The sequence below is a fragment of the Prunus dulcis genome, chromosome 8, assembly GCF_902201215.1.
Source record: "Prunus dulcis chromosome 8, ALMONDv2, whole genome shotgun sequence".
Taxonomy (NCBI): Eukaryota; Viridiplantae; Streptophyta; class Magnoliopsida; order Rosales; family Rosaceae; genus Prunus; species Prunus dulcis.
The window spans coordinates 3,992,012-4,016,823 of NC_047657.1; the positions used below are offsets into that span (position 1 = coordinate 3,992,012).

General features: G+C 38.4%; 1 protein-coding gene across 1 annotated transcript; it reads left to right on the forward strand.

The window, feature by feature from the left end:
* The first annotated feature begins 17,968 nt into the window (after nt 1–17,968).
* Nucleotides 17,969–19,772, forward strand: LOC117636423 (3-ketoacyl-CoA synthase 1-like). Its single transcript, XM_034370908.1, has one exon. The coding sequence runs from the start codon at nt 18,211–18,213 to the stop codon at nt 19,675–19,677; it is 1,467 nt and encodes a 488-aa protein (XP_034226799.1). The 5' UTR covers nt 17,969–18,210; the 3' UTR covers nt 19,678–19,772.
* Nucleotides 19,773–24,812: the final 5,040 nt, after the last annotated feature.

Below are 24,812 nucleotides of genomic sequence, written 5' to 3' on the forward strand. Positions count from 1 at the left end.
GGACTCTCTTGTTAGTCCGTAACATGTGTGGTGCTCTTTCTTCCCCAGGGGTTTGTCCCATGAGGTTGTCTTAGGAAGGTTTTAATGAGGCCACTGTATCATGTCGCTCTTTATACTTCTTTGGTTGTATGAATGGATTCTCTTTCTCAAAAATTGCATCCGTTTTATGTTTTTATTATCTTGAAATTCTTAACGCTCACTTTGTTAACGACCATTCAGTTGTAGGAAATCATATTTACATTAACTTTCCATTTGGTGAGATGGATAAGATTCTTAATCCTAGTCAAATGTTCGGTGTCCTAAAAACAACATGAATTGGATTGTGGCTAATCCTACTAGGGCCAAATGTAGTGGAATTATGAATCCTACCAAATTGTAGGGATTAAGTTGGATTGGATTATACTAAGCCATGTAATGGCACATTTCAATTAATCCAACCCCTCAATCATGTGTAGTACCAAACACATCATTTGATTAATGTTATCATTTCCAATCCAATGTAATCCAATACAATCCAATTCTACCTCATAATCCAATCCAATTCCAATCACCAAACATAGCCTAAATGTGATAAATTGCATGATCTAGGTGATAAATTTCCTAAAAATTAAAGCCCGCCCTAATTTAAGGTGGTTTCGCTATTCTACAAAGGAGAATGCAACTAGCATTCCTCCCAGAGAATTACTTTATTCCATTCTATAATATATATATCACATCATATGATTTTACAAGTGTTTCATTTACATCTATCAACAAATCATACCTTCTGAAAAAAAAAAAAAAAAAATCACACCTAATTGTAAGAGAGGAGATTGTGTCACTCTGTGGAGTAAAATAAGTTTAACTACGTTTTTTTGTCTAAGAGTTAGCGTTACGCTTATTATAACTTAATAGTTAATTAGTTTATAACTCTAAGGGTTCGTTTGTGAGTGATTTTGGATAGGTCAATAATCACTTTTATAGAGAAGTGCTTCTCAGAATCACTTCTAAATGAGCCATAAACTAACCAAATTGCTTGGACTTCGCTAGTATGAGAGTTTGATTATATGAGTGGGTCCCACTGTATAATTTTTGTTAGAAGTACTTGTGTTACAGGTTGATCACATTTGAATTAAAATAAACTAACAATTCACTGGATCAATCATCCCTCTACCAACTAGCAAATTGAGCTTAAAAAAAGTTAAGAGAACAAAGTAAAAAGGATCTCTTTTTTGTTTTCTAAGATTAAGAAAAGTTAGTATAGTGGTGTACTGTATGTGTTTCTTCCTAAACCATTTGGCTGCATCCTTAATACTGTTTAGTATATGTAGTTGATTCCACTAAGTACAGTTGCTTTTCTAATTTTCTATGGAAAACGTTGTGGTAATCGTGTGAAATGCCAACGAGAAAGGTTCAACACTTTTGGGAAAGCTAGCCACTTGCAAATTTTCAATAGTAAAACGTAGAACGAGAAACATGTTTGAGACTTACCAAATTTATTCAACAACAACTGATCACTTTATGCGTCGACATTTTAGTTGTTAATAATAAATAATGTTTAAAGTGGACTCAAATTTGAATAAATAAAAATGATTGGGTGAATAAAATTTAGTGAATATATTTAGCTTTCTCATCCCATTTGGTAAAAGAAGATATAAGTGCTTTTTTGGAGAAAATTGATGTGACTCACCGTGATCTCCAAAAATCGCAACAGCACTCCTCCAATTGCAAGAACGAGTGGTGTAGCACGACCTAATTGGAGGAGAATAACAATTTTTGGAGATAATTAACGAAAGTGAATTTGGGATATAATTTAGAAGATATTTTACAATTAAATCCTATTACCCTCAATAAATTTAGAAGAGGAAATTTCTCACACACTTCTACCTGCTAGACCCCGTTGGCCTACCTACTTCAATTTTTAAGAACAGTGATTAGTATTACTACTTCCTATAGGCCAAAAGCATTTGGATTAGTTGCACCTGCAGTTGGATCAACATTTATATTTTTTTCTGACCCAACAGCTAAAGTGAACGAACATGTGGATTTTGGATGGTTGCATGAGCAGGTAATTGAATCACACTATAATTGCTATATTTAAATTACTTAAAGTTGGGCGATTGCTGGAGATTATTCATGTCTTAAAAATTTAGGGAATTTCAGATGGCAAGAATAGCCAAATTGTTTAGGGTTTTATATGGATTAGCTAAATAATTAGGAGGTTAATTATTACATTTTGGACAAACCCACCAAATTAAATTTAGAAATTGGAGTAGTTTGTGGAAGAAACTCAGCAAAACAGAACAGGTACCAGCTATAATATATACAAGGATAATCTGATATCATTATAAGCTCAAATTAATAGCCTCTTATGGTTATCATTATCATGTTTCCATTAATATTGTCCACTTGCATGTGAAGCATGACCTAAACAATCGATGATGGAGCCATAAAAAAATAGTGGGTGACGGCAACAATCGTAGCAGAGGCAAGCAATCCCCATTCAGAGGCACCAGAAAATTTTGTAGCAAAACCCTAACAAGTTACAACTACGAGGAACAAAAGAAAACCAAATAGACCTCAACTGTTGAGCCATGAATCGTACACTAGTCCTCTTGAAAAATTTCTGACTCGACTTGATTATGGTATATATGAACTATGGTTTACTTGCTGTAATTGAGTAAATCCGTAATATTTAGTCAGCTTGCTAGCACAGTACATACAATAATTATGTCTTTATCATGTACTATTTATTTGCTTTTAAGCTGTGTAAGACCCAACAAAAGATCTACATCATAGAGGCGTCAACATACAGAAAAACCTAATTGCAACGAAAATAATACTATTTTATTATTTTCGATTAATAACGCTACATCAATTAAAAAAATTATCATATATATCATAGCATTATTAACCATAAATAATAAAATAATATTATCCCAAAATCTCATGCAAGTATTTCTCACATATTTTAGGGATTCAGGATAATTTCAACCGTTTGAAGGAAACTGAGCAGACAACAGCGAAGGCAGGCAACATTTATACATTTTAATTCTGGAAAATGCATGGTCGGATGGGCCCCACTAATCACCATATGTCATAATCCATGGCAGAAGAAACAACAAATCAGTACAGGACAAACTAGAAAGAGGAAGGAAATTAATATTGGGGACCCATTTGCAGAAAATTTGACCTCGCATTTTATACCAATGGACATGGAGGGAACGGGGTCTAGTACTCCCCCCATTACCTTCATATACCAATGCAATATTTGACATTCACTCGACCTGATCTTTGTTATGCTGTTAATATTGTCTTTCAATATATGACTCAACTTTCCGATTTACATTTTTAGTTGGTTAAGTGCATCTTAAGGTATATTCATGGTACTTTGGATCATGGTCTGAATTTTACAAGTGGATCTTTTGAATCTTCATGCTTATAGAGATGCACATTGGGCCTCATATGTGAATACTCACAGATCAACCACTGGTTTTGTGGTTTATCTTGGCAACAATCCAGTTTCCTGGCAATCTAAGAAGCAAAATTCTGTTTTTAGAAGTTCAATTGAGGCTGAGTACAGGGTATTAGCCAATACAGCAGCTGATCTAGCATGGGTTCGACGAGTGTTACTTGATTTAAAGATATTCTTACCACAGTCTCCTACAATACATTGTGACAATCTTTCAGCTCTTGCTTTAAGTTCAAATCCTGTGTATCATTCTCGGATCAAACATTTAGATATTGACTTTCATTTTGTAAGAGAAAGAGTCCAAAAGAAAGACTTGTTTGTGCAGTATATTCCCACTGAAGAACAGGTAGCAGACATCTTCACAAATGGACTATATGGTCCTATTTTTCTGAGACATTGCAGGAATCTGCAACTTAGCAGCTCAGCTGGGTTTGAGGGGGAATAATAACCATATATTCATATATTATATTGAATAGCACGTGTTCTGTTTGTTTGTTAAGAGAGTCTGTTAGAGTGTTAAGAGAATCTGTTAGTTTGTTAAGAGAGTCTGTTAGTTTACTATATAAGCACTATTTCATTGCAATCAGTTTTACAGATAATCAATACAAAGCCTTCTATTTCTCAGACTTCTTCTTCTTCCTTCTTCTTCTTTCCTCAATATTCTCTTACTGTTATCACAGTTTTCAGGGTGAAAGCCTCGAAAAAGGCTGGGAGCCATGTATTCCGACGAAATGCTATTGATTTTAGGAGGACTTTATTTAGGAAGACGACAGACCTACTGACGATCTACTAAAAGGGAAATGGCTTGATTGGTGAGATATGAAATGTTATTGATGTCGGCGAAAGACTTTGTGGAGCCCGACAAAAAAGTACAAACACCTTTCATGTGCCAAAAATGGAGAGATCTTGTACAATTGCTTAGTAATGAGTGGCCCAAATTCAAAGATCAGAAAACTTCTGACTAGAATTTGTTGGTGGCAATTTGCAAGTGTACCGATGTTTCTTGAATACGCTGCAGTTAGGTAGCATGTCGTTTTGTTACTGTTTGAGGAATTTGAAAATTATAGAATTTAAAATGATGAGTTGTGATGGTGGTGGGGCGGCGGCCGCGGAATTGAGTGTGGCAACGACCACTGTGAAAATGAGGAGGGATGGTCATGGCAATGTGTTGGTCGGCGGGGATGGTGGTGGGAGTGGGGGTGGCGGTGAGATGGTGGTATGGTGGTTTTTCTTAAGTCACTCTCTTGAAATTTTATTAGCTATTAAGAAGTTGGAATTCATGACCTCTAATTTCCAACGTTTTTTTATTTTCATGTAAAATTTCTCAATTTCTCTATTTATGAACCCAAATAAGAGATGTACGTAGTACCTGTCAATTTAAAAATTCAGGTTTATGTCCAAATTTCAAGTTCACATGGTTAGAGATATAGTGCAGTTTTAGTGTAGTGACGAGGCGTTACTGCCACCTATTCTTTATTTTTATGAATAAGAGTATTGTTAAATAAACATAAAAAAGAAAACTTTAGATTAGAGATATAGTCAACTAAAATTTTGGAGTATTTTAACCACTGGTCCAACCATATAGATATTGAACATTGGAGATATAGAAGAAATTTATTCTTAATTAGAGACAAATTAACAAAAAAATATTAATTGTATTGTCAATTATGTTTCTTAATATATTACAGATTTATATTATTAACACGAGTCAACATGATTAAAGGTTACTTCTTCTTGTGTTGTCACGCAATACAAGTGAGGAAAATAACAGATGTGAGTTAGGTCAATTGGTAAGGGCAGTTAGTTCGCCCCCTTGCACCTCAACTCAAGTCATCGCCTTCCTATAAAGTAGATTAATTTAAAGTATTTAAATTATCACTTAGCATAAAACAAAAAGTAGTGAGGAAAACATTTCTTATACACAATTTACAACAAATCAACTATTTGATCACTAAACTGTGTATTACAGTATTCTTACTATTAAAATTTGAGAAATTTGTGGCTCACAGAAGATTTGCTAGGTATGCCCTTGAGAGGTGCACACATAGCCAATAACACATATGTGTCAACTACCTTCGCTACTCACTCTTGTGTCTTTTATTTCTACATGTGAATACATATGGATAAGGACTTTTCTCTAACTTTAATGTTTTGATATAGTGTGGTTCAATAAAACAAATGTTTGATAGCGGTTTTGGACTGTCAAAGTCAGAGCTTTCACTGGATTGGGTAGAGGCAGCAGCGGCTCTCCTCCTCTCTCTGCTGGAAGTGGTCTGAACAGAAGGACAAAATATTGGTCATCCAAAGGCACCAGTGTGGTACCGATCAAGCCCTCTCTAATGTCAAAGTTAAGGCAAAGTTGGGAAAGTTAGGATAGTGTTTAAGCAGGGTGTCTGGATAGGAGCAGTTAGTACCTTTGTCCTACTTTTGGTATTCTACGTACAGTCCTTTGGTGACCATTGGATTGAGGAAAAAAAAAAAAAAAAAAAAAGCTAATCCACACCATTCAATTTGGGGTAACATGAAAACCTCTTCTCCATTAGAACTCGTTTTGTTGGTGTTGTCATTGCACTAGCGCTATTGAGAGGGCAAGTACATAGTTCACGTGGTGGTGGCTCTTATTCATGATCTAGGGCTTCGTCAAAACTTCTTTCGTATTCGTGGCTGGGCTGGTGGAATTGAGGTGATCACTGAACTTGTCGTGGTCCTCATCTTCACCTGGTGGTGGCTCTTAGATGAGTGACCCAAACTAAAGACGAATGCGAAACTGTCTCCTACATTGGTAAATTATTAAACAAGGATTGAAAGGGTTGTGTTGAGTTTCATAGAGGAGATTATTTTTTCCTTTTATTAGAAGTTTTTCTTTGCTTATTTGTAGATTAACAAAGAAGTATTGGGATTTGAAGAGGCCAATTTTCTTACAGCATCAACTCTCAAGGTTTGGAAATCTCTAGATCTTTGTGGTGGAAAAGTGTGAGGCATTTGGCCGTATCCAGCATTAATTTTCCTACTTATTAACTTCCCATATTTTAGTATTTCAATGGCGCCTGGACTTTGAAAGTCTGTAATAGGAAAAAAAACACTATTGCCAAACAGGGAGAATGTGTAATATATACACTATTGCCCAAGATATAAGGCTTTAGAGGAAACAACTTCCTTTAATCAAGGGGAGAATGTATCTGGTCCATGGCCTAATCATGATGACAGGAGTTGTTTGGCCATGCCTAAGCATGATTAGAAGTGATGATTGCAATGCCTAAGCATGATTAGAAGTGATGATTGCAGGAGAAATTAGCCAAGGCTTGACATGGTTAGGAATGCATTTAATGTATGTTAAATATGGATAAAAACTTTCTTTGTATCCTTAATTAACACAATAACTATAACGATCGAGAGATAATCACTCTCGAAAATAAATTTTCTACAAACCTTTTTTAGTGTAGTTTCCCCGAAACTACCCTGGTGAAATTTTGGGAAATATTTGACCAAAAAAAAGGGGAATATTGTAGAAGCCAGTTGTCTTTGATGTATATATATATACTGTTCACCTTTAAAACAGGATCTCATGGATGGATGAAACTTTTTTCAATGCAACATTAACTTTGAATTCGGTGGATAATGTGTGCATCATAAACCAGAATCCCAAGACATATTTGACCGTTGGAATATGAACCTTTAAATTAGAGAAGATGGTTCTATTTTCTATATGCATAGAAAGTCAAAACTAGCTTCAAGTCGTTGTTTGAAATTTAGAGGAATAGTGTCACCGAAATTGGTAGTCTCAAAATTGAATATTGGAAATATTTTTGTTCATCATTTTAATCTTAAGGTGTACTCTCATCATCCTTTTGCATGCACGTGCTCCCTAATAGAAGGGATACAAATCACTTACGTTGTGGTTGTTTAGCTAATGATTAGAATCAGTGTGCCACGTGTTTGTAATTGGTTATGTTAAACACGTGAAGGCACGTGAAGGTTGTTAGAGGTTGTTAGCTCAGATGCTTAACTATTAAGCAAAGTCTAAGTATAAAGGCTCTACTGTACGTGTATAGTGGTAATGAGAAAAACAGATTTGATTCCCACCATTCTAGAATTCTCAACTTCTATTTTTCTAAATACTTAGCATGGTATCAAGAGCCATGGACCGATCTGGGTTTCTTTTTGCTTCCGCCTTCTTCTAGATCTCATATGAGTCTTCTTTGCTTCTGTTTCTGCAACTCCTTGGATTCTCTGTGACATTCTTGGATTCTTTTCTTCTCGTTGTCATCTGATTCCTCTGATTCTTCTGATTCTTGAATTTTTCTGCAATTCCTCTTCTTCGTCTCTGTTTCTCTCTCTTTTTTTATGGCGACTTCAACTCTCAAGCTTGATGGCCTCCTTGGCATGCTCACCATTCGTTTGACGGATGGCAATTATCTGAAATGGCGATATCAGATTGAATCTGTGTTGGAAGGTCATGATCTCTTCGGACATTTCGATGGCTCCATTGTTGCTCCACCGAAATATGCAATTCTCGATGAGGAAGGCGTTACGTCGGTAATCACCGCTGCATATAAAGACTGGTTGAAGGTTGACAAAGCGTTGCTGAGCTTGTTGATTGCAACGCTTTCCGATGAGGCGATCGAATACGTGATCGGATCTAAGACTGCCTCTGAGGCGTGGATGAATTTGACGGATCGATATGCTACCGTGTCTCGTGCTCGTGTGAATCTCTTGAAGACGGAGCTTCAAACTGCTCAAAAAGGTGCTGATTCTATCGAGAAGTTCTTACTTCGCCTCAAACATGTCCGTGATCAGCTTGCTGTCGCTGGTATTTCTGTCTCTGACGATGATTTGATGCTTGCTGTGTTGAATGGCCTTCCTTCTGAGTATGACATGATCAAGACTGTGCTTCTTGCTCGTGACACTTCACTGTCTTTCAAAGATTTTCGCAATCATTTGCTTGCAGCTGAACAAGCCGCTGATTCTCGTGTAATCTTGCCCCATTCTCCTATGGTTGGTATGCTCAGCCATTCTTCTCCCTCTACTGGATCTACCTCTTCTACACCGTCTCCTAATCTCTCTGGTGCTGGTATTCTCCCCACTCCTTCTGTGACTTCCTTTTCTCCTACTGGTTATATGAGTTCCTATACACATGGTCGATCGTCTAGTTCATTTGGTAGCCGAGGCAGATTTTCTGGTTCTAGGCCTTTTGGTCGTGGTTTTCTGAATAAATTTCAGGGTCCTCCTAAGTCTGGAATTGTCCCAGAATGCCAAATTTGCAGTAAGAGAGGTCACACAGCTGCAAATTGTTTTTTTCGCGATTCTACCTCATCCCAAGGCTCCTCCGTTATTGAGTGTCAAATTTGTGGCAAGAAGGGCCATGGTGCATTGGATTGCTATCATCGTTCCAACTATGCCTATCAGGGATCTCCTCCACCGTCCTCTCTCACTGCTATGGCTGCTCAAGCTTCTTTCTCTCCTGATGCAGTGTGGATTGCCGATAGTGGAGCGAGTCACCATATGGTGCCACACATGACTACAATGCACAATGTTACACCTTGTACTTCAGCTGAGAATGTTGTAGTGGGCAATGGGGAAGGTTTGCACATTGCTCATATTGGCAAATCTCATATTCCCACTGTCTCTTCTTCTCTTACTCTCTCTAAAGTTTTACATGTGCCTCAACTTACAGCAAATCTCTTATCTGTGTATCAGCTATGTCATGACAATAATTGTCGCATGATCTTTGATACATCTGGATTTTTAATACAGGACAAGGTCACCAACAAGAAGCTTCTCCAGGGCAAGAGTGAGCATGGCTTGTATCCTGTTCCTACTTCTTTATCCTCAATTGGTACAGGTAGTAGTAGTTCATCAGTTGGTACTAGTAGCCGAGCCTCTCAGTCACAGACAAGTGCTTTTCTTGGTCAGAAAGTTCGTTCATCTCTTTGGCATAGTAGGCTTGGACATCCTACAAATGAAGTTGTTCAACTCATGCTTACTGCTGCTCAAATCCCAGTGGTATCTGATTCAATTTCTAAGCTGTGTTCCTTTTGTCTAGATGGTAAAATGCATCGGTTACCATTTTCTAGTCATCACAATAAGGCTTCTTCTCCATTTTATAGACTCCACAGTGATGTTTGGGGTCCGTCTCCATGTAAATCCATTTCTGGCTATCGATATGTAGTGTCTTTCATTGATGAATACACTGGTTTTCTATGGTTATATCCTCTCTATGCCAAGTCTGAGGTCTTTACAATGTTTACCAGATTGGTTGCTTTTCTTACAACTCATTTTAATGCTTCTATTAAGTTTCTTCAAAGTGATGGTGGTGGTGAGTATATGAGCACTCAATTCAATGAATTTCTCGCATCTCATGGCATTGTCCATCAAGTTTCCTGCCCTTCCACACCCCAACAGAATGGACTTGCGGAGCGGAAGAATCGCCACTTATTAGAAACCTCTATAACCCTTTTACAAGAAGCCTCTATGCCTGATCAGTTTTGGTTTCATGCTATGGCTCATTCTGCCTATTTGATTAATCGCATGCCTAGTAAAGTGCTTTCTAATCAATCTCCATATTATAGGCTTCTTCATAGGCATCCTGATATAAGACACCTCCGTGTCTTTGGTACTGCTGTCTATCCTTGTTTAAGAGCCACTAATACTACTAAACTTCAACCTCGCACTGTTATGTGTGTTTTCATGGGGTATCTACTGGGCTATAAAGGAGTGTTATGTTACAATTGTTCCACTAGCAAATTCTTGGTGTCTCGCCATGTTATTCATGATGAAACTATTTTTCCTTTCAAGCACCGCTTCTCTCTGCCTTCCTCACCCTGTTCTCCTTCCACAGTTCTCTCCCCTATTCCTATGATGTTACCTACGTCTGCTACGTCACCTTCAGTGCTCGCTTCTCATAGTTCCTCTAGTGCTCCTAGTATTACAGCTCCTGATTTGTTAGTCTCTCCTGCGTTGTCTCAGCCAGAGCCTTATACACCAGTTCTGTCGGGGCAGCAAGATTTGTTAGCCTCTCCTGGGTTGTCTCAGTCTGAGCCTTATATCCCTGTTCTTTCGGAGCAGCAATTGCAAGTTCTTCTACCTTCTATTGATTATATTACTTCTTCTTCTCCTGCTTCTGTCCAACCAAGTGTTCCTGTTGGATCTGCTCCGCCAGGCCCTTCTCATTCTATGCTTACTCGGTCTAAAACTGGGGTTGTTCAAAAGAAGGATTTTTCTGACTACATGTGTTACACCAGTATCCATGATACTACTTCTCTGGATGAACCTTCTAGCTATCATCTTGCTTCTTTTTCAGCCGATTGGACAAAGGCCATGGACGAAGAGATTTCCGCATTACAGATGCAAGGTACCTGGGTGTTGGTACCTCCTCCTGCTAATACAAACATTGTTGGTTCAAAATGGATTTATAAGTTAAAAAGGCACTCTGATGGTTCCATTTCTAGATATAAAGCACGCCTAGTTGCCCAAGGTTTTAGTCAAGAGGCTGGTTTTGATTATGAAGAGACATTTAGCCCAGTTGTTCGTCATGCTACAGTTCGTATCATTCTCAGTTTGGCAGCTTCCAATCATTGGTCTCTTCGCCAATTGGATGTAAAGAACGCCTTCTTACATGGGGAACTTGAGGAGGAAGTGTATATGAAGCAACCTCAGGGGTTCGAAGATCCTCACCATCCTGACTATGTTTGTAAACTTCAGAAATCATTGTATGGTTTAAAACAAGCTCCAAGGGCCTGGAATGCTAAGTTCACTGGTTTTCTTCCAGCGCTTGGGTTCAAGATGTCTCACAGTGATCCCAGTTTATTCGTGAAGTATTCCGACTCTGCTATTGTGGTTTTGTTGCTCTATGTCGACGACATTATTCTCACTGGCTCAAATCCACAGGTCATCCAGGAGGTAATTATAGAGCTTGGTTCAGTGTTTGAGCTCAAGGATATGGGCATCCTTACTTATTTCCTTGGTCTTCAGATTTCCTGTAAGTCTAATGGAGACATCTTTGTTAGTCAACAAAAATATGCTACTGATTTGTTAGCAAAGTCTGGGATGAGTTCTTGTAAACCCTGTCCTACACCTTTGAAACCTCACACACAGATTTTACTCACTGATGGTATCCCTTTGAAGGATCCAAAACAGTATCGTAGCATTGTTGGTGCTTTACAGTATCTTACCTTTACAAGGCCCGACATTGCCTATTCTGTTAATATTGTCTGTCAATTCATGAATAATCCTACCGAGCATCATTTCTTCTTAGTGAAACGCATTCTGCGTTATCTACAGGGCACACTCAGTCATGGTTTTACTTACTCTTCTTCAGGTCCCTTACTCTTGTCTGCTTATAGTGATTCTGACTGGGCGGGTGATATTAACACTCGCAGATCCACTACGGGCTTTGTGGTGTACTTGGGGTCTAACCCGGTCTCATGGCAATCCAAGAAGCAAGGTTCTGTTTCACGCAGTTCCACTGAAGCCGAGTACAGGGCTCTTGCTAATGCCTCAGCAGATGTCGTCTGGATTCGGCAGCTTCTTGTTGATCTACATGTATATTTGTCTGAGCCTCCTATTCTGTATTGCGATAATCTGTCAGCATTGGCTCTGAGCTCCAATCCTATATATCACTCCCGTATCAAACACCTCGACATTGACTTCCATTTCATCAGAGAGCGTGTGCAGCGCAGGGATTTCTTAGTTCAGTATATACCAACTGATGAGCAGGTCGCTGATGTCCTGACTAAGGGACTTCATAGTCCAGTTTTCTCTAAGCATTGTACCAATCTCAGATTAGGTCCCTACTCTAAGATTGAGGGGGGATGTTTAGCTAATGATTAGAATCAGTGTGCCACGTGTTTGTAATTGGTTATGTTAAACACGTGAAGGCACGTGAAGGTTGTTAGAGGTTGTTAGCTCAGATGCTTAACTATTAAGCAAAGTCTAAGTATAAAGGCTCTACTGTACGTGTATAGTGGTAATGAGAAAAACAGATTTGATTCCCACCATTCTAGAATTCTCAACTTCTATTTTTCTAAATACTTAGCAGTGGTAGCTTAGTTACAAATTTAGTGTTGAACTAGTATGAAATGTCCAAATTACCCTTCTTTTAATACTCATTATAGGGGTAGTCTAGCATGTGTACGCAGCAGAATGCCAAAAAAAAAAAAAAAAAAAAACCAAAAAAAAGCTCCATGTTTCAATGACATATGGTTGCCTTATGCATGCTCTCGGTTATGTTTTGATAGCTCGCTAAGAGCTTCCTGAAATTTGTAAAGCATTGAACTTAGAAAATTTCAAAGATTTCAGATCGGAGTGACATTTTAAAAGAGAGTAAACTATCTCACATGTGTAGTTTATAATATCCATTAGCTAAAAAAATCCTTGTTCTCTTGTCATATGCAACGTCGAGATGATAACATTATTGTTTATTAGTTCTTGTTTTTTTTTCTTTGATTCGGGGGCTTTCATTAGTCACTAAATGTCGTTGGTTTGGTTCTGGGAAAGTTGGAGCTTGTCTTCTGTTCTGCATGGGACTTGAATAAGTTACAATATTTGTTTTTGTTTGTGTACGTATCCATTATCGTTTCTTGGCGGTCCATGTTGAACCAGATGGGCCAATTGCTTGAGGCACCGTCTGTTTCTTTTGTTCTTTAATCAGCTACCGTCAGACAAGAACAAATTTAGCTATCCAATCCTATGATTAAATAGTGTGCTGTTGTCGGATATATATGTTGGTCAGGAGGACTGTGCTACGCACCCTTTTTTTTTTTTTTCATCTGAATTCGAATCAATCTTCTCGTAGAATTTTTTTATTTTTTAACTGCTTTTTGTAGATTATAGTGTTTTAGAATATCTCTAACTGATATATCAAATTGCCATATAGACATAACATGATAAAAATTGAAAGTTAAAGTTGCTCTAATCGAGTAGTTAAATCTTACATGAATTTGAATGTTGAAAAAGATATGTCAAAAATAACATATTAAAAAACTTGATGTCAATAATATTATTTTAATATTTTTTCAGTCATGAATCTCAAAGTGGTGGACCTATTAAGGCGTAAGGTTGCCCCTCTATTGAGGCTGTTGCTGCTGCACTTCATTTGTTCTACGAAAAGACTCACCCAATTTGCGCTCCTTTGTTTTGCTATGCTACGCGTAGCCTTTTTTTTTTTTTCGGAAGTCCTGATCAAAACAACGTCGTTTTGGACTATAACTCTAAAAGAAAGAAGAAGAAGAAGAAGAAGGAAAAAAAAAGAAAAAAAAAAAGGAGGAAACATGCGCTGCGCATCCTCCGTAACCCTACGCATCCTCCCAACATAATAAATAAATAAATAACAACCCTGCGATTTTTGCGGGCTTTAAACAAAGACAGCCCCTTGCATAAAATTCTAGGGCCTTCTCAATGCTCAGATTAAATATTCATGTGACCTCCAAGGATAAAAAAGAATTTGAAAAAAAAGACACCTAGTTTTTGCATTGAGAAAAATATTTTTGCTTATATTGTCATGAAAAATGCTACGTTTTTATGATTAGAATATCACGCACAATCATGATGATTGGGTATGAGAATGAAATATTTAAACTAATTAATGAAGATGGTGCTATAAACTTGACACTTTTTTCAAGTTCAATTCACCAACTTGAAACTTTTTTTACCAAAAAAAAAAAAAAAAAACTTGAAACTTCCCTCACTTTGGAAAGTGAAAATTTTAATATTCGAATTTTGAAAGAAAAATTGGTCGATGATTTAAAGAATATTTTACAGTAGGATTCTCTCTTGTGATGACTCAGGATAGCTTAATACGTACCAAGAAAGAGACTTATGATGTTCTGTTAAGCATATGGCATGTGATAAGCCTTGAGAGTCAACGTTTGCTTTATTATTCTGGATTATTTCTGCTTTTAATCTGTGGTTGGATTCCATCATTCTTGTTCCTATCTTCTAAGTAAACATCAAATAATGGTGCCTTTTTTTGTTTAACAAAAGTCTAATTTGTGCTGGCTTTCATGTTTTTGGGAATTCTACGCATCACTCCACATAATTTTCTCTGTCGTCTGGAGTACTGCAGGGGACAAAGTCCAAAACAAACTTATAACAGACCCTTCTGGGCTTGCAACACCAGTCAAGTCTTCCTGAATGCAAATCGACTACCGGCTTTAACAGGGAAGGGGATCCAAAATCAATTGGCCCAACCCAATGACTCAGTCCACATATAATTGGTTGGATGGGCACAATCCTCCGAATTGAATCAATTTTTGTGTGAAAACCACGATTAAAATCATATCGAACTAAACTAATTCATATATGTAAGAATTGGCCAATAGGGTATAGTTCAGTTATTTGAGCTCTTCCAACTCCACTAAGGTCTAACCTTGAGTCAGGGCAAGAGGTGCGACCACCCTAGACCCCTGTGAAACCCCGTATTTATAAAAGTATATAGTTTGATAGACTTAATATTTTGCCATTTAATTTATATATCATATTATGTTGTATATGTGTGTATTACATAAATATCCTATGCTATTATATATATATATATGTGTATAACTTATATATATATATATATGTAATATTATATATATCTTATGCTAATAGGTGGCTTCATTAGTATAAGGATTCTTGAATGGGTAGTTAGGTGTCAACAAGGTATGCTAGTAGCCTTGCCAACTCACCATGAAGAAATTAGAATAGGATTTTAGCCACCAACGTGTCTTCCTAACAACTCTTTTCTTATTTATTGTTAACTTTGAGTGCGAGGGCATATTGACATATTACTTGGAGATTAAGTTCTTACATAAATGTTGATATTATCATGTACTGTAGCTACCGTCTTCACCACACTATATATAGATCATTCCATTTCTTTGTTTTTCAGCCAACTTGCGAAGCATTTGCAAGTTTGCATGAAGAGAGAGAGAGAGAGAGAGAGAGAGAGAGAGAGGGCTTAGCTTGTATTTTCTTAAATTGGAGCAATGCTTTGGAATCGAGGTAGGGGGTTCTTGGTGACCTTTTACAAAGATTGATCTAATTAAATTTCGTGAGCTCTATATTATGTGTGATATTGTATAATGTTCTTGATATGAGATATTTACGTATTGTGAATTATTTGAATAATGTTGGCATAATTATATCATGTCATGGTAATTGGTTGGAGTTGTTGGATTGAGAAAATAATGATGGAAAATAGGGTAATGGAAATAGTCTTTTGTGTAGTTGAGTCTGACCATTGTAGGGACCAAGTCCAGGCGAGCCCATGTGCACAGTAGACTAGGAAATTGGCGGTATAATTGTCGATTGGGTGATTTGGGCTTGGAGATCAATGGTATAGACAAGACAACTAGCAAAAGGGGAATTATGGGATGATTGAGATGGGTGTTAGTTTATATAATGGGGCATTTAGAATCACAGTGGTAAAATGCATGGTATGGGACATGCAAATTTGCTTACCCTATTATATAGATTAACGGGTTGGGTAGAATTGAAATTCACTTATGCATTATTATTAATGTGATATTTGGCTGTGTGATTGCATGTCACTTAATTTAGTTAAATCAATCTATAGTGGAAAGGTCTCATGTCCCTACTGAGCTGTGGTTGCTCATCCCTCACCCTTTTTATTTTATTTTAGTTTTTATTTTCCCACGTGCCGGGCGCGGGGTTTCCACCGACCCCCGGGTTCGGGGCGTGATAGCCCCGGCTCAAGATAGGGACCAATTTTAATTTTTAATTTTTATTAATGTGATCACAGTATTGTAAGGGGTTATATATGTAAGTGCGGGAAATTGTAGCCTAAGTTCCCTCCAGCAGCAGTGGCGGGTGCTGTTTTTAATCCACATCAAGCCTAGGTTCGAATCTCAGCATTCTGCTATATATACAATTGGTCTATTTTCGATGTCGCCCTAGGCTTAAGAAATCTCAGGGTTGGCCCTGCCTTCACTTATGTGGGCAGAGGTTTAAAATCTAGAACTAATGAATATTTTTGTAAAACCCCCTCTCTCAATCGCTTGTACTAAAAAAATTGTAAGAATTGTTAAATAATAGTCTATTTGTCTTGGTTCAATTTTGAACGAATTTTTTGATTTCATGTATGAAAATGAAACCAAGCTGTTTGGATTGGATTGCATTGATTTAAGCTGTTTGGTTAGTAAAATGCCAACTCCTCCTGTCCATACCCTCATATCTTGGAACTGTGATTTTGTGTTTTCAACAAAGGTTAAAGCACTTACAATATCTTGAGTTTTTGTCTGAAACACTTGACAAAGAAAATTGGTCAATCCCATAATTTTATCCATCAAAAGCAATGAAAACACAAACTCAAAAGACATCATAGCAATATAGTTACTCTCTGCATCGCCACGAAATTGTTGGTTAGGTCCATAATCACTGATTTCATGGAGAAGTATTTTAGTCTCTTTAAATAAATTCATCAAACTTGTAATAGAGGCAAAGTGAGATCCCCAACGAGTGGCTCCAGTTCGTTTCAAACTACAACCTTGATTAAGTCCTCTACCTGTCTCAAGTTCCCCAGAATCCAACAACTCTTTGAGTTTAGCTTTTCGAATTAAATTTAACTCATTACCGGGCTTAGTAGAAACACTAACAAAATTCACAATGTAATCCACGTTGAAAACAAATCTCCATACAACTTTCACATGCTTATATTGCTTTTTATTGTTTTTGTCGAAGCAGAAAGTTTGAGTGAGCTGGGATATTGTTTTTGTTAAAGGGAAAAATTTGAGGAGGTTGGGTTTGAGTAGGCAGAAGAAATTTGATTGTATTGGGTATTAGGTAATTTTTGATTCGGCAAAAAATGGAGTAGACGGCTGCCCACCCTACTCTTAAGGTAGGACCGCCCCTAGTGGGTTGAGTTTGAGTAGGCAGAAAAAATTTAATTGTATTAGATATTAGGTAAGTTTTGATTTGGCAAAAAATAAAGCAGGCGGCTGCCTACCCTGCCCTTAGGGTAGGACCGCCCCTGGAGACCCTACAAAAAGGATACGTCTTCTACTCTCTTCTGAGACCTAGAGAACTATTTGAGCATGGTCGTATTTCCTGACCGGTTCAGAGTGAAAATGTCAAAGGCCAGAATAATTAAACTATTGCATGCGTTGTTCCCAGACAGCATTGGTTGAAGATGCCATAACTTCAAGGTGTGACCACTTCATCAAAATGAGACACTGATAAGTATTTTTTTCCAACTTCATTAAATGATAGATACTAAAAGGGTAAATGATAAAGGGAATAGAAAAAAAAATTAATTACTCTGCAGTCTTGGAAACACAAGTATCATATTTTTTCACACTGCTTTTATGAAAAAGTTACACCAGAATTCCCAAACATCATCACAAGTACACTGTGAAAATTGAAATCCCACAGGCCTGCGTCCACCACCCACAAATTGCAACTGGCATAAGGTAGCGGGTCGGTTTCAGAGACTTAAATCTTTTACTGCCCAACCAATACAAGATTACAAATTGCAACTGGCAAGGAAGGAGCCATGCCCATATTCTAATGTATTTGTCCGCGTATTATCCCAAAAGGACACAATAAATTCCGTAGTTCCCAACTGTTTCTTCTTCTTCATTCTGTCAATTGGCATATACAAACAACTGTTCAAATCTCTGAATAGGTCAACACATGAAAAGCTAGCTGTATATGCCAATCACCTTTCACATTACTTTATATATCTCTCCATCCTGTTCACCACAATCTTCACTCACCGAGTTTGCAAAAACAAAAGCAAACCCAACTCTGCAAAACCAAACATGAAATCCATGTCAAATTTCAAATTCCTCCAAGCCTTTTTTGGAACACTTTTACTAACCCTAACCTTCCTATTCGTTGAAAGAACGTCTAATCCAGTCCAATCCAGTCCAATCCGGAATGGGGTCCTAATTGAGTCTTTAATTAATCCCCTCCTTCACATCATCTACACTCACCCCACCTTTCTCTTGTCTTGCATTTGGTGCCTTGTCCTTTCTATCCTTTACTACTACACCTCTAGTCCCAACCCAGTTTTCCTCCTGGACTTCTCATGCTTCAAACCAAACCCTAACCAAAAATGCAGCTACAAAGCCTCTGAGCTCTTTGTACTGAGGACGAATCGCTTCAGCGAGGAAAGCCAAGAATTCATGCGTAAAATTTACCTCAGATCAGGCCTAGGGGACGAAACATATGCACCAAAATTCGTCTTCCAATCCAACCCGAAAGCCGACCTCGAATCAGCCTTTGATGAAGCCCAAGAAGGCATGTTCTCGTCGATCAACTCAGTCCTCTCAAAAACCAACATCGACCCAAGTCGTATCGATTGCCTAATTGTAACATGTGGCAGCTTCTCTCCCATGCCCTCCCTCACATCCCTCATTGTCAATCATTTCAAGCTCAAATCCGACTTAAAAACCTACAATTTTAGTGGCATGGGGTGTAGTTCGGGAGTAATGTCAATCGATTTAGCTGCCAACGTACTAAAGCAAAGTAACAAAATTGGTTATGCTCTTGTGGTCATAATCGAGACTATTAACTTGAATTGGTACTATGGTGATAGCCGTCCCATGCTTGTAACAAATTGTATTTTTCGCGTCGGTTGTGTGGCCGCAATGATCACAAACGATCCGAGTTGTCGCCGAGTTGCCAAGATGGAACTCGTTCACTCGCTTCGAACTCACCACGGAGCGAATGACCGAGCTTATAAAGCTGCATTTCAAGAGGAGGATGACAAGGGATGTACTGGGTTTTCCCTAACTAAAGATTTGATTCCAGTCGCAGGCATGTTTTTACGTGAACACATCAAGATTCTGGGTCCCCGAGTTCTACCACTGAGTCAACTCGGTATGTATGTCTACTCGGTAATTCGTTCTACAATGACGAGGGGTGCGTCGAAACCAATCGTCCCGGATTTCACCAAGGCTTTTGATCATTTTTGTATTCACACGGGCGGGAAAGCGGTGATCGAGCAAGTTGGTCGGGTTTTGAGATTGGGGGAAGAGTTGACTGAGCCGGCTCGGATGAGTTTGCACCGATTCGGGAACACTTCGAGTAGTCTTGTGTTTTATGAGTTGGCGTATCTTGAAGCTAAAGGGAGAGTTAGGAAAGGAGATAGGGTGTGGATGTTAGGTTTTGGGACTGGGTTTAAGGTTGGTAGCCTCGTTTGGAAGGCGCTTTTAGATTTCGGAAATGAGAGGGATAATCCATGGAGTGATTGCATCGACAGGTACCCATTGAAGTCATGGTAAATCTGATAAGGCTATAGTCATACAAATTAGTCAGAAAATTTAGGTGGCTTTTGGTTTTTGTATGCAATTTAATTAGGGAATTTGAAAACATTAATTTTTCTTAAAATCAAGGAGTTCTTAATAAATAGAGTTTTTCTATTTCAAGTATTTGAGTGTTTTTTACTTTAGGTTTTCAAAAATCAATCTATACCAAATAAATTTTAAAGTTGAATTCAAATTGAATACCTAATACGTATGTTTCTTTGGATCATAATAAGGCTCTTTTAGTATACTATAGTGGGGGCCATAAGAAGATTGTTGGTTATTAATTCTTAGCTCGAATGGTTTTGTAGAGGAACCTTACCTTCTCTGATCCATTCAACACGTGCAATTTCTTTTCCGTCGATACGCCCTGCAATTTGTAATTGACTGTCGACGGCTCCATTGCGTGTGCTCGGGGTAGAAGTTTTGTATAAATGTATCGCCATGCTATTAAGTATTTTGATTTAAGTTCTTTTCTTTCTAAGAGGTGGAATAGAATAACCCGGTTGAAGCGTAATGATCATACGTCTGTAATGCATTGTATGTCCCATAATAGGTCCCATTCTTCTACCCTTTCCCGGGAGTCGATTCTTATTGAGAGGGGCGATAGTATACTAAACTCACACACAATACACGAATGCTAGGACTCGAACCCAAGACTTTGCCTAAGGGAGTAAATATTCCAAACCACTACACTAGTGGATCTTTTGCTGTTCTTAATTCTTTAAGCATGAATAAAACTTATCTGCTACTGAAATTCTCCCTGAACCAATTGCTACATGGATCCAAATCCTCTGCTGCTTTGTTTTTATACTAATCTAACGGCTAATACGAAACAAATAATTTCTTAGTCCTGTTTTTCTATATATGAAATTAACCACACAGCTGTAAATAACTGTTAAAAATAAAAAAGAAAAAAACAATTTGTATGTTTGACTTCTCTTATGCAAAAATGTCACCTCATTTAATTTCCTTCAAGAGTTTCAATATGACACATCATGACATACAAAACCCTTTCGTCACTTTCCATCTCAATTCTCAAAAAATCAAACACAATTCAGTGTACCAGCAGAATCCCATCAAGCCGCAAAAGCCACCCTATATTGCCAGACCGGCATAAGAGTTATATTGGTCAATATACACTTATTGCACCGTATTTGTCCCCTTACTCTTGATGGCGGTCCATCAATTAGTGAAAGAAGTGCACGAAAATGAGAGAGAGATAATTTTGTTTACTCTAAAGCAATTTGGTTTTATCAATAGAGTGTTAGTTGAATTGGCCAGTAATTTAGTGTGCTCTTAAGTGGTGTTGGATTCTAGTCCCAATGTACCCGTGTATGTGAGAATCTCCCCTCTCATTTCATAATTTTTGAGGGAAAAAAGAAAGCAATTTGGTTTCTTTTCAAATTGCGTGCTAGACATGTTGACAGAAGGTTGGCTTCACCTACCTTTTTAAAGGAAATCTCACCAATCAATAAGGAATAACCCATGCTTGTTATACCTCACACATCCCACCAATAAGGAGCATGGAGCTATATCTTTCCCATGCCTAAGACCCCAAATCAAGGAGAACCATGCAAAATCCCCAACAAGCAAGCAACCTTGTCTACCACTACTTGGAGTACAAAAGAGAGGTGATCACCTCCAAGGGAAAGGACCGGCGGCCACTCTCGCAAACTCTCTCTTTTCACATTTACAAAGGCTCTCTCAAGCCTCTTTCTTTTACAAAGGGCTCTCAAGCCTCTCTTCCAATGTACCGATATGTAAAACTCCACAGAGAAATACAAATACAAAGTTCCAAAGTGGATGTAGCCTAATTATAGGTGACCCAGTCAAAATCATGTGCTATGTGTAGGATTATATCTTAATCCGTTGGTCTACTCTAACAAGACAATTGTTTTTTATTTTTAGGCTTATTAACTGTTTCACCCCCTGGAACTTGAGCTCGCTCTCACTTAATGACCCAGAACTCAAATTTCCTCACTTTACCCCTGAATCTCTAAAAATTGCTGAAATTTTCTCACTTTACCACTTTCGTCCATTTTCGTCCACAAAATCATTAAGTGTGCTGAGGTGGCATGGACATTCTAGTAATTTTAGCCCCTCTATCTTCTCTCTTCTCTCTGTCTTTGTCTCTCTCTCCCTCTCTCTCTCTCTCTCTCTGCTTCTCTCTTCTCTCCCATCCCCTCCTGAGACCCAACCCCTAGCACAGCCTGTTAACTATGGTTAGCAAGTCAGTAAGTTTGTTACAAGTCTGGTACCTAGCACGTGTATTAGTTAGACAGCTAAGCTGTGTGGTTAGTCAGTTAAGCTCCTCTGTAATCTGTTTACATATAAGAGTGGGCTATGCTTTGTAAAAGTGAGTTAATAATCAAAACTCAGAAATCCTTCGGTCTTCTCCATTTCTCTTTTTCTGTTTCTGATATCTCTGAAATACTCTTCTTCTTCTTTTCTGTTATCATGGTATCAAGAGCCAGCATCGCTCACGCTCTTTCTTGATCCTTTTGCTTCCGCTCTTCCCTTCGTACATTCTGCTTCCATTCTTTCGTTTGTTATTCCATTCTTCAATTCTTCAATTCTTCAATTCTTCAATTCTTCAATTCTTCAATTCTTCAGTTTGTTCTTCAACTCCTCAATTCGTTCTTTCTTTCTTCCAATTTCTTCAATTTGTTCTTCACATCTTGTTTCGGTCTTTGTTTAGGGATTTCTTGCCTTTAGGGATTTGCTGCACTTCGGGATTTCTTACTTCTTATGGCTTCGTCTCCGTCCATCAAGGTTGAAGGTCTCTTGGGTATGGTTACTATTCGTCTTGGTGATGATAATTTTCTTAAGTGGAGTTTTCAGATTGAATCTCTGCTCCAAGGCTATGATCTCTTTGGCCATTTTGATGGCTCACTTGTGCCTCCCCCAAAATTTGCGATTCTTGATGAAATTGGCCTTACTTCTGAGGTCACGGCTGCTTATAGGGATTGGTTGCGTACTGACAAGTCTCTCTGAGTTTTCTGATTGCCACTCTCTATGATGAATCATTGGAATATGTCATTGGTAGCAAGACTACTCGCGAGGCATGGCTTCAACTTTCTGACCGCTATGTTACTGTATCGCGGGCTCGGATTAATAATCTCAAGACTGAGCTGCAGACTGCTCAGAAAGGTGCCTACTCCATTGAGCGGTTCCTTCTTCGCCTTAAACACATTCGTGATAAGTTGTCTTCTACTGGGGTGCCAATTTCAGATGATGATTTTATGATCACCGTCTTAAATGGGTTGCCTTCGGAGTATGACATGATCAAGACAGTTCTCATTGCTTGTGACTCGGTGATCTCCCTAAAAGATTTTCGTGCTCAATTGCTTGCTGCGGAATAGACAGCGGATGCTCGGATTCACACTCACCATGCTCTGTATATGTCTTTTACCCCTTCTCCAGGTCAGGTGTTGCAGCATCCTTATTCTTCTTCTCCTGGTATGGGTTTACTTCCCACTCCTTCTGTTGCCTATATGGGTTCTCATGATGCTTCTGGTTTTCATAATAGAGTCTCTGGTTCTTAATCCTTCTCTGGCAATGGTCGAGGTTTTTCCTCTGGTAATGGTAGAGGTTTTGCCTCTGGACGTGGTCGGTTTTCACAGACTTGGCATTCAAATTCCAATTTTCATGGCGGGGTTTCTGGTGCTCAAGCTTCTAAATTCTCTGTTGTTCCGGAATGCCAGATTTGTGGCAAACGTGGCCACACTGCATTGAATTGTTATCATCGTCATGGTGATGACAGTTCTAAACTTTCTGGGTCAATCATTGCTTGTCAAATTTGTGGTAAGAAGGGTCATGGTGCTTTGGATTGCTTCCATCGCTCAAATTATGTCTATCAAGGTCAAGCTCCTTCATCCACTATCTCTGCTATGGCAGCTCACAGTTCTTATATGCCTAAACATGGTTATGCTCCAATGCCAACTCTTTCGAGACAAGAGATGGCAGACCATGTTTGGATTGCAGACAGTGGAGCTTCCCATCATATGGTTGCTGATGTGTCTACTCTGCATGATGTTACCCCCTGTGAGTCCACTGATGAAGTGACTGTGGGGAATGAGGAAGGTTTGAATATAACAAACATTGGCACTACTGCTTTGTCTTGTGCTTCTACTTCTCTTAAAATGCCTTCTGTTTTTCATATTCCAAAGCTCTCTGCCAATCTTTTATCTGTGAATCAGTTATGCAGAGATAATCATTGTATCATAAGCTTTGATTCTACTGGTTTCTATATACAGGACAAGACAACAAAGGCAATTCTTCTAAAGGGCTCTAGCCATAATGGCTTATATCCCATACCATGTAAAGTTCTGTTGGCCCGGTTCTCGTCTTCCAGTCCAGCAGCTTATCTTGGTCAGCGTGTGGGTTCTACTACACGGCATCAGAGATTGGGTCATCCAACAAATGAGGTGGTGAAGCTTATGCTTAAAGAGTCCAACATGGTTGTTTCAGAAGATGCACAGTTTGGTTTGTGTCCTTCATGTCTTCAAGGAAAGATGCAGAGGTTGCCTTTTTCAAGTAGTCATGTTAAGACAGAAATTCCTTTTTCTAAGATACATAGCGATGTCTGGGGGCCTTCCCATTTTAAGTCCATTCATGGCTTTCGATATTTTGTACTCTTCTTAGATGAGTGTACTGGCTTTGTATGGATATATCCTCTGTTTAATAAATCTGAGGTCTTCTCCAAATTTCTCAAATTCTTTGCTTTGATTCAGACTCAAATTAATGCTAAAATTCAGCATTTTCAGAGTGATGGTGGTGGCGAGTATATTAGCAAACCATTTACTGACTTCTTTGCCAATCATGGTATTTTGGATCAGTTTACATGTCCATACACCCCACAGCAAAATGGTATGGCTGAGAGGAAAAACAGACATGTTGTGGAGATTGCTCTAACTCTTCTGACTGCTGCTAATATGCCTGGACAGTTCTGGTATCATTCTCTTGCACATGCTGTCTACTTAGTCCTGCGCGACCAAATTTTGCACGACGAAAAATAATTCGTCCCCCAAAGTCACTTCGCGCCACAAACTTTTTGCTTTCCGGCGACCAACGTAAAATTCCGGCGCAAAGTCTTCTTGTGACGAAAAATA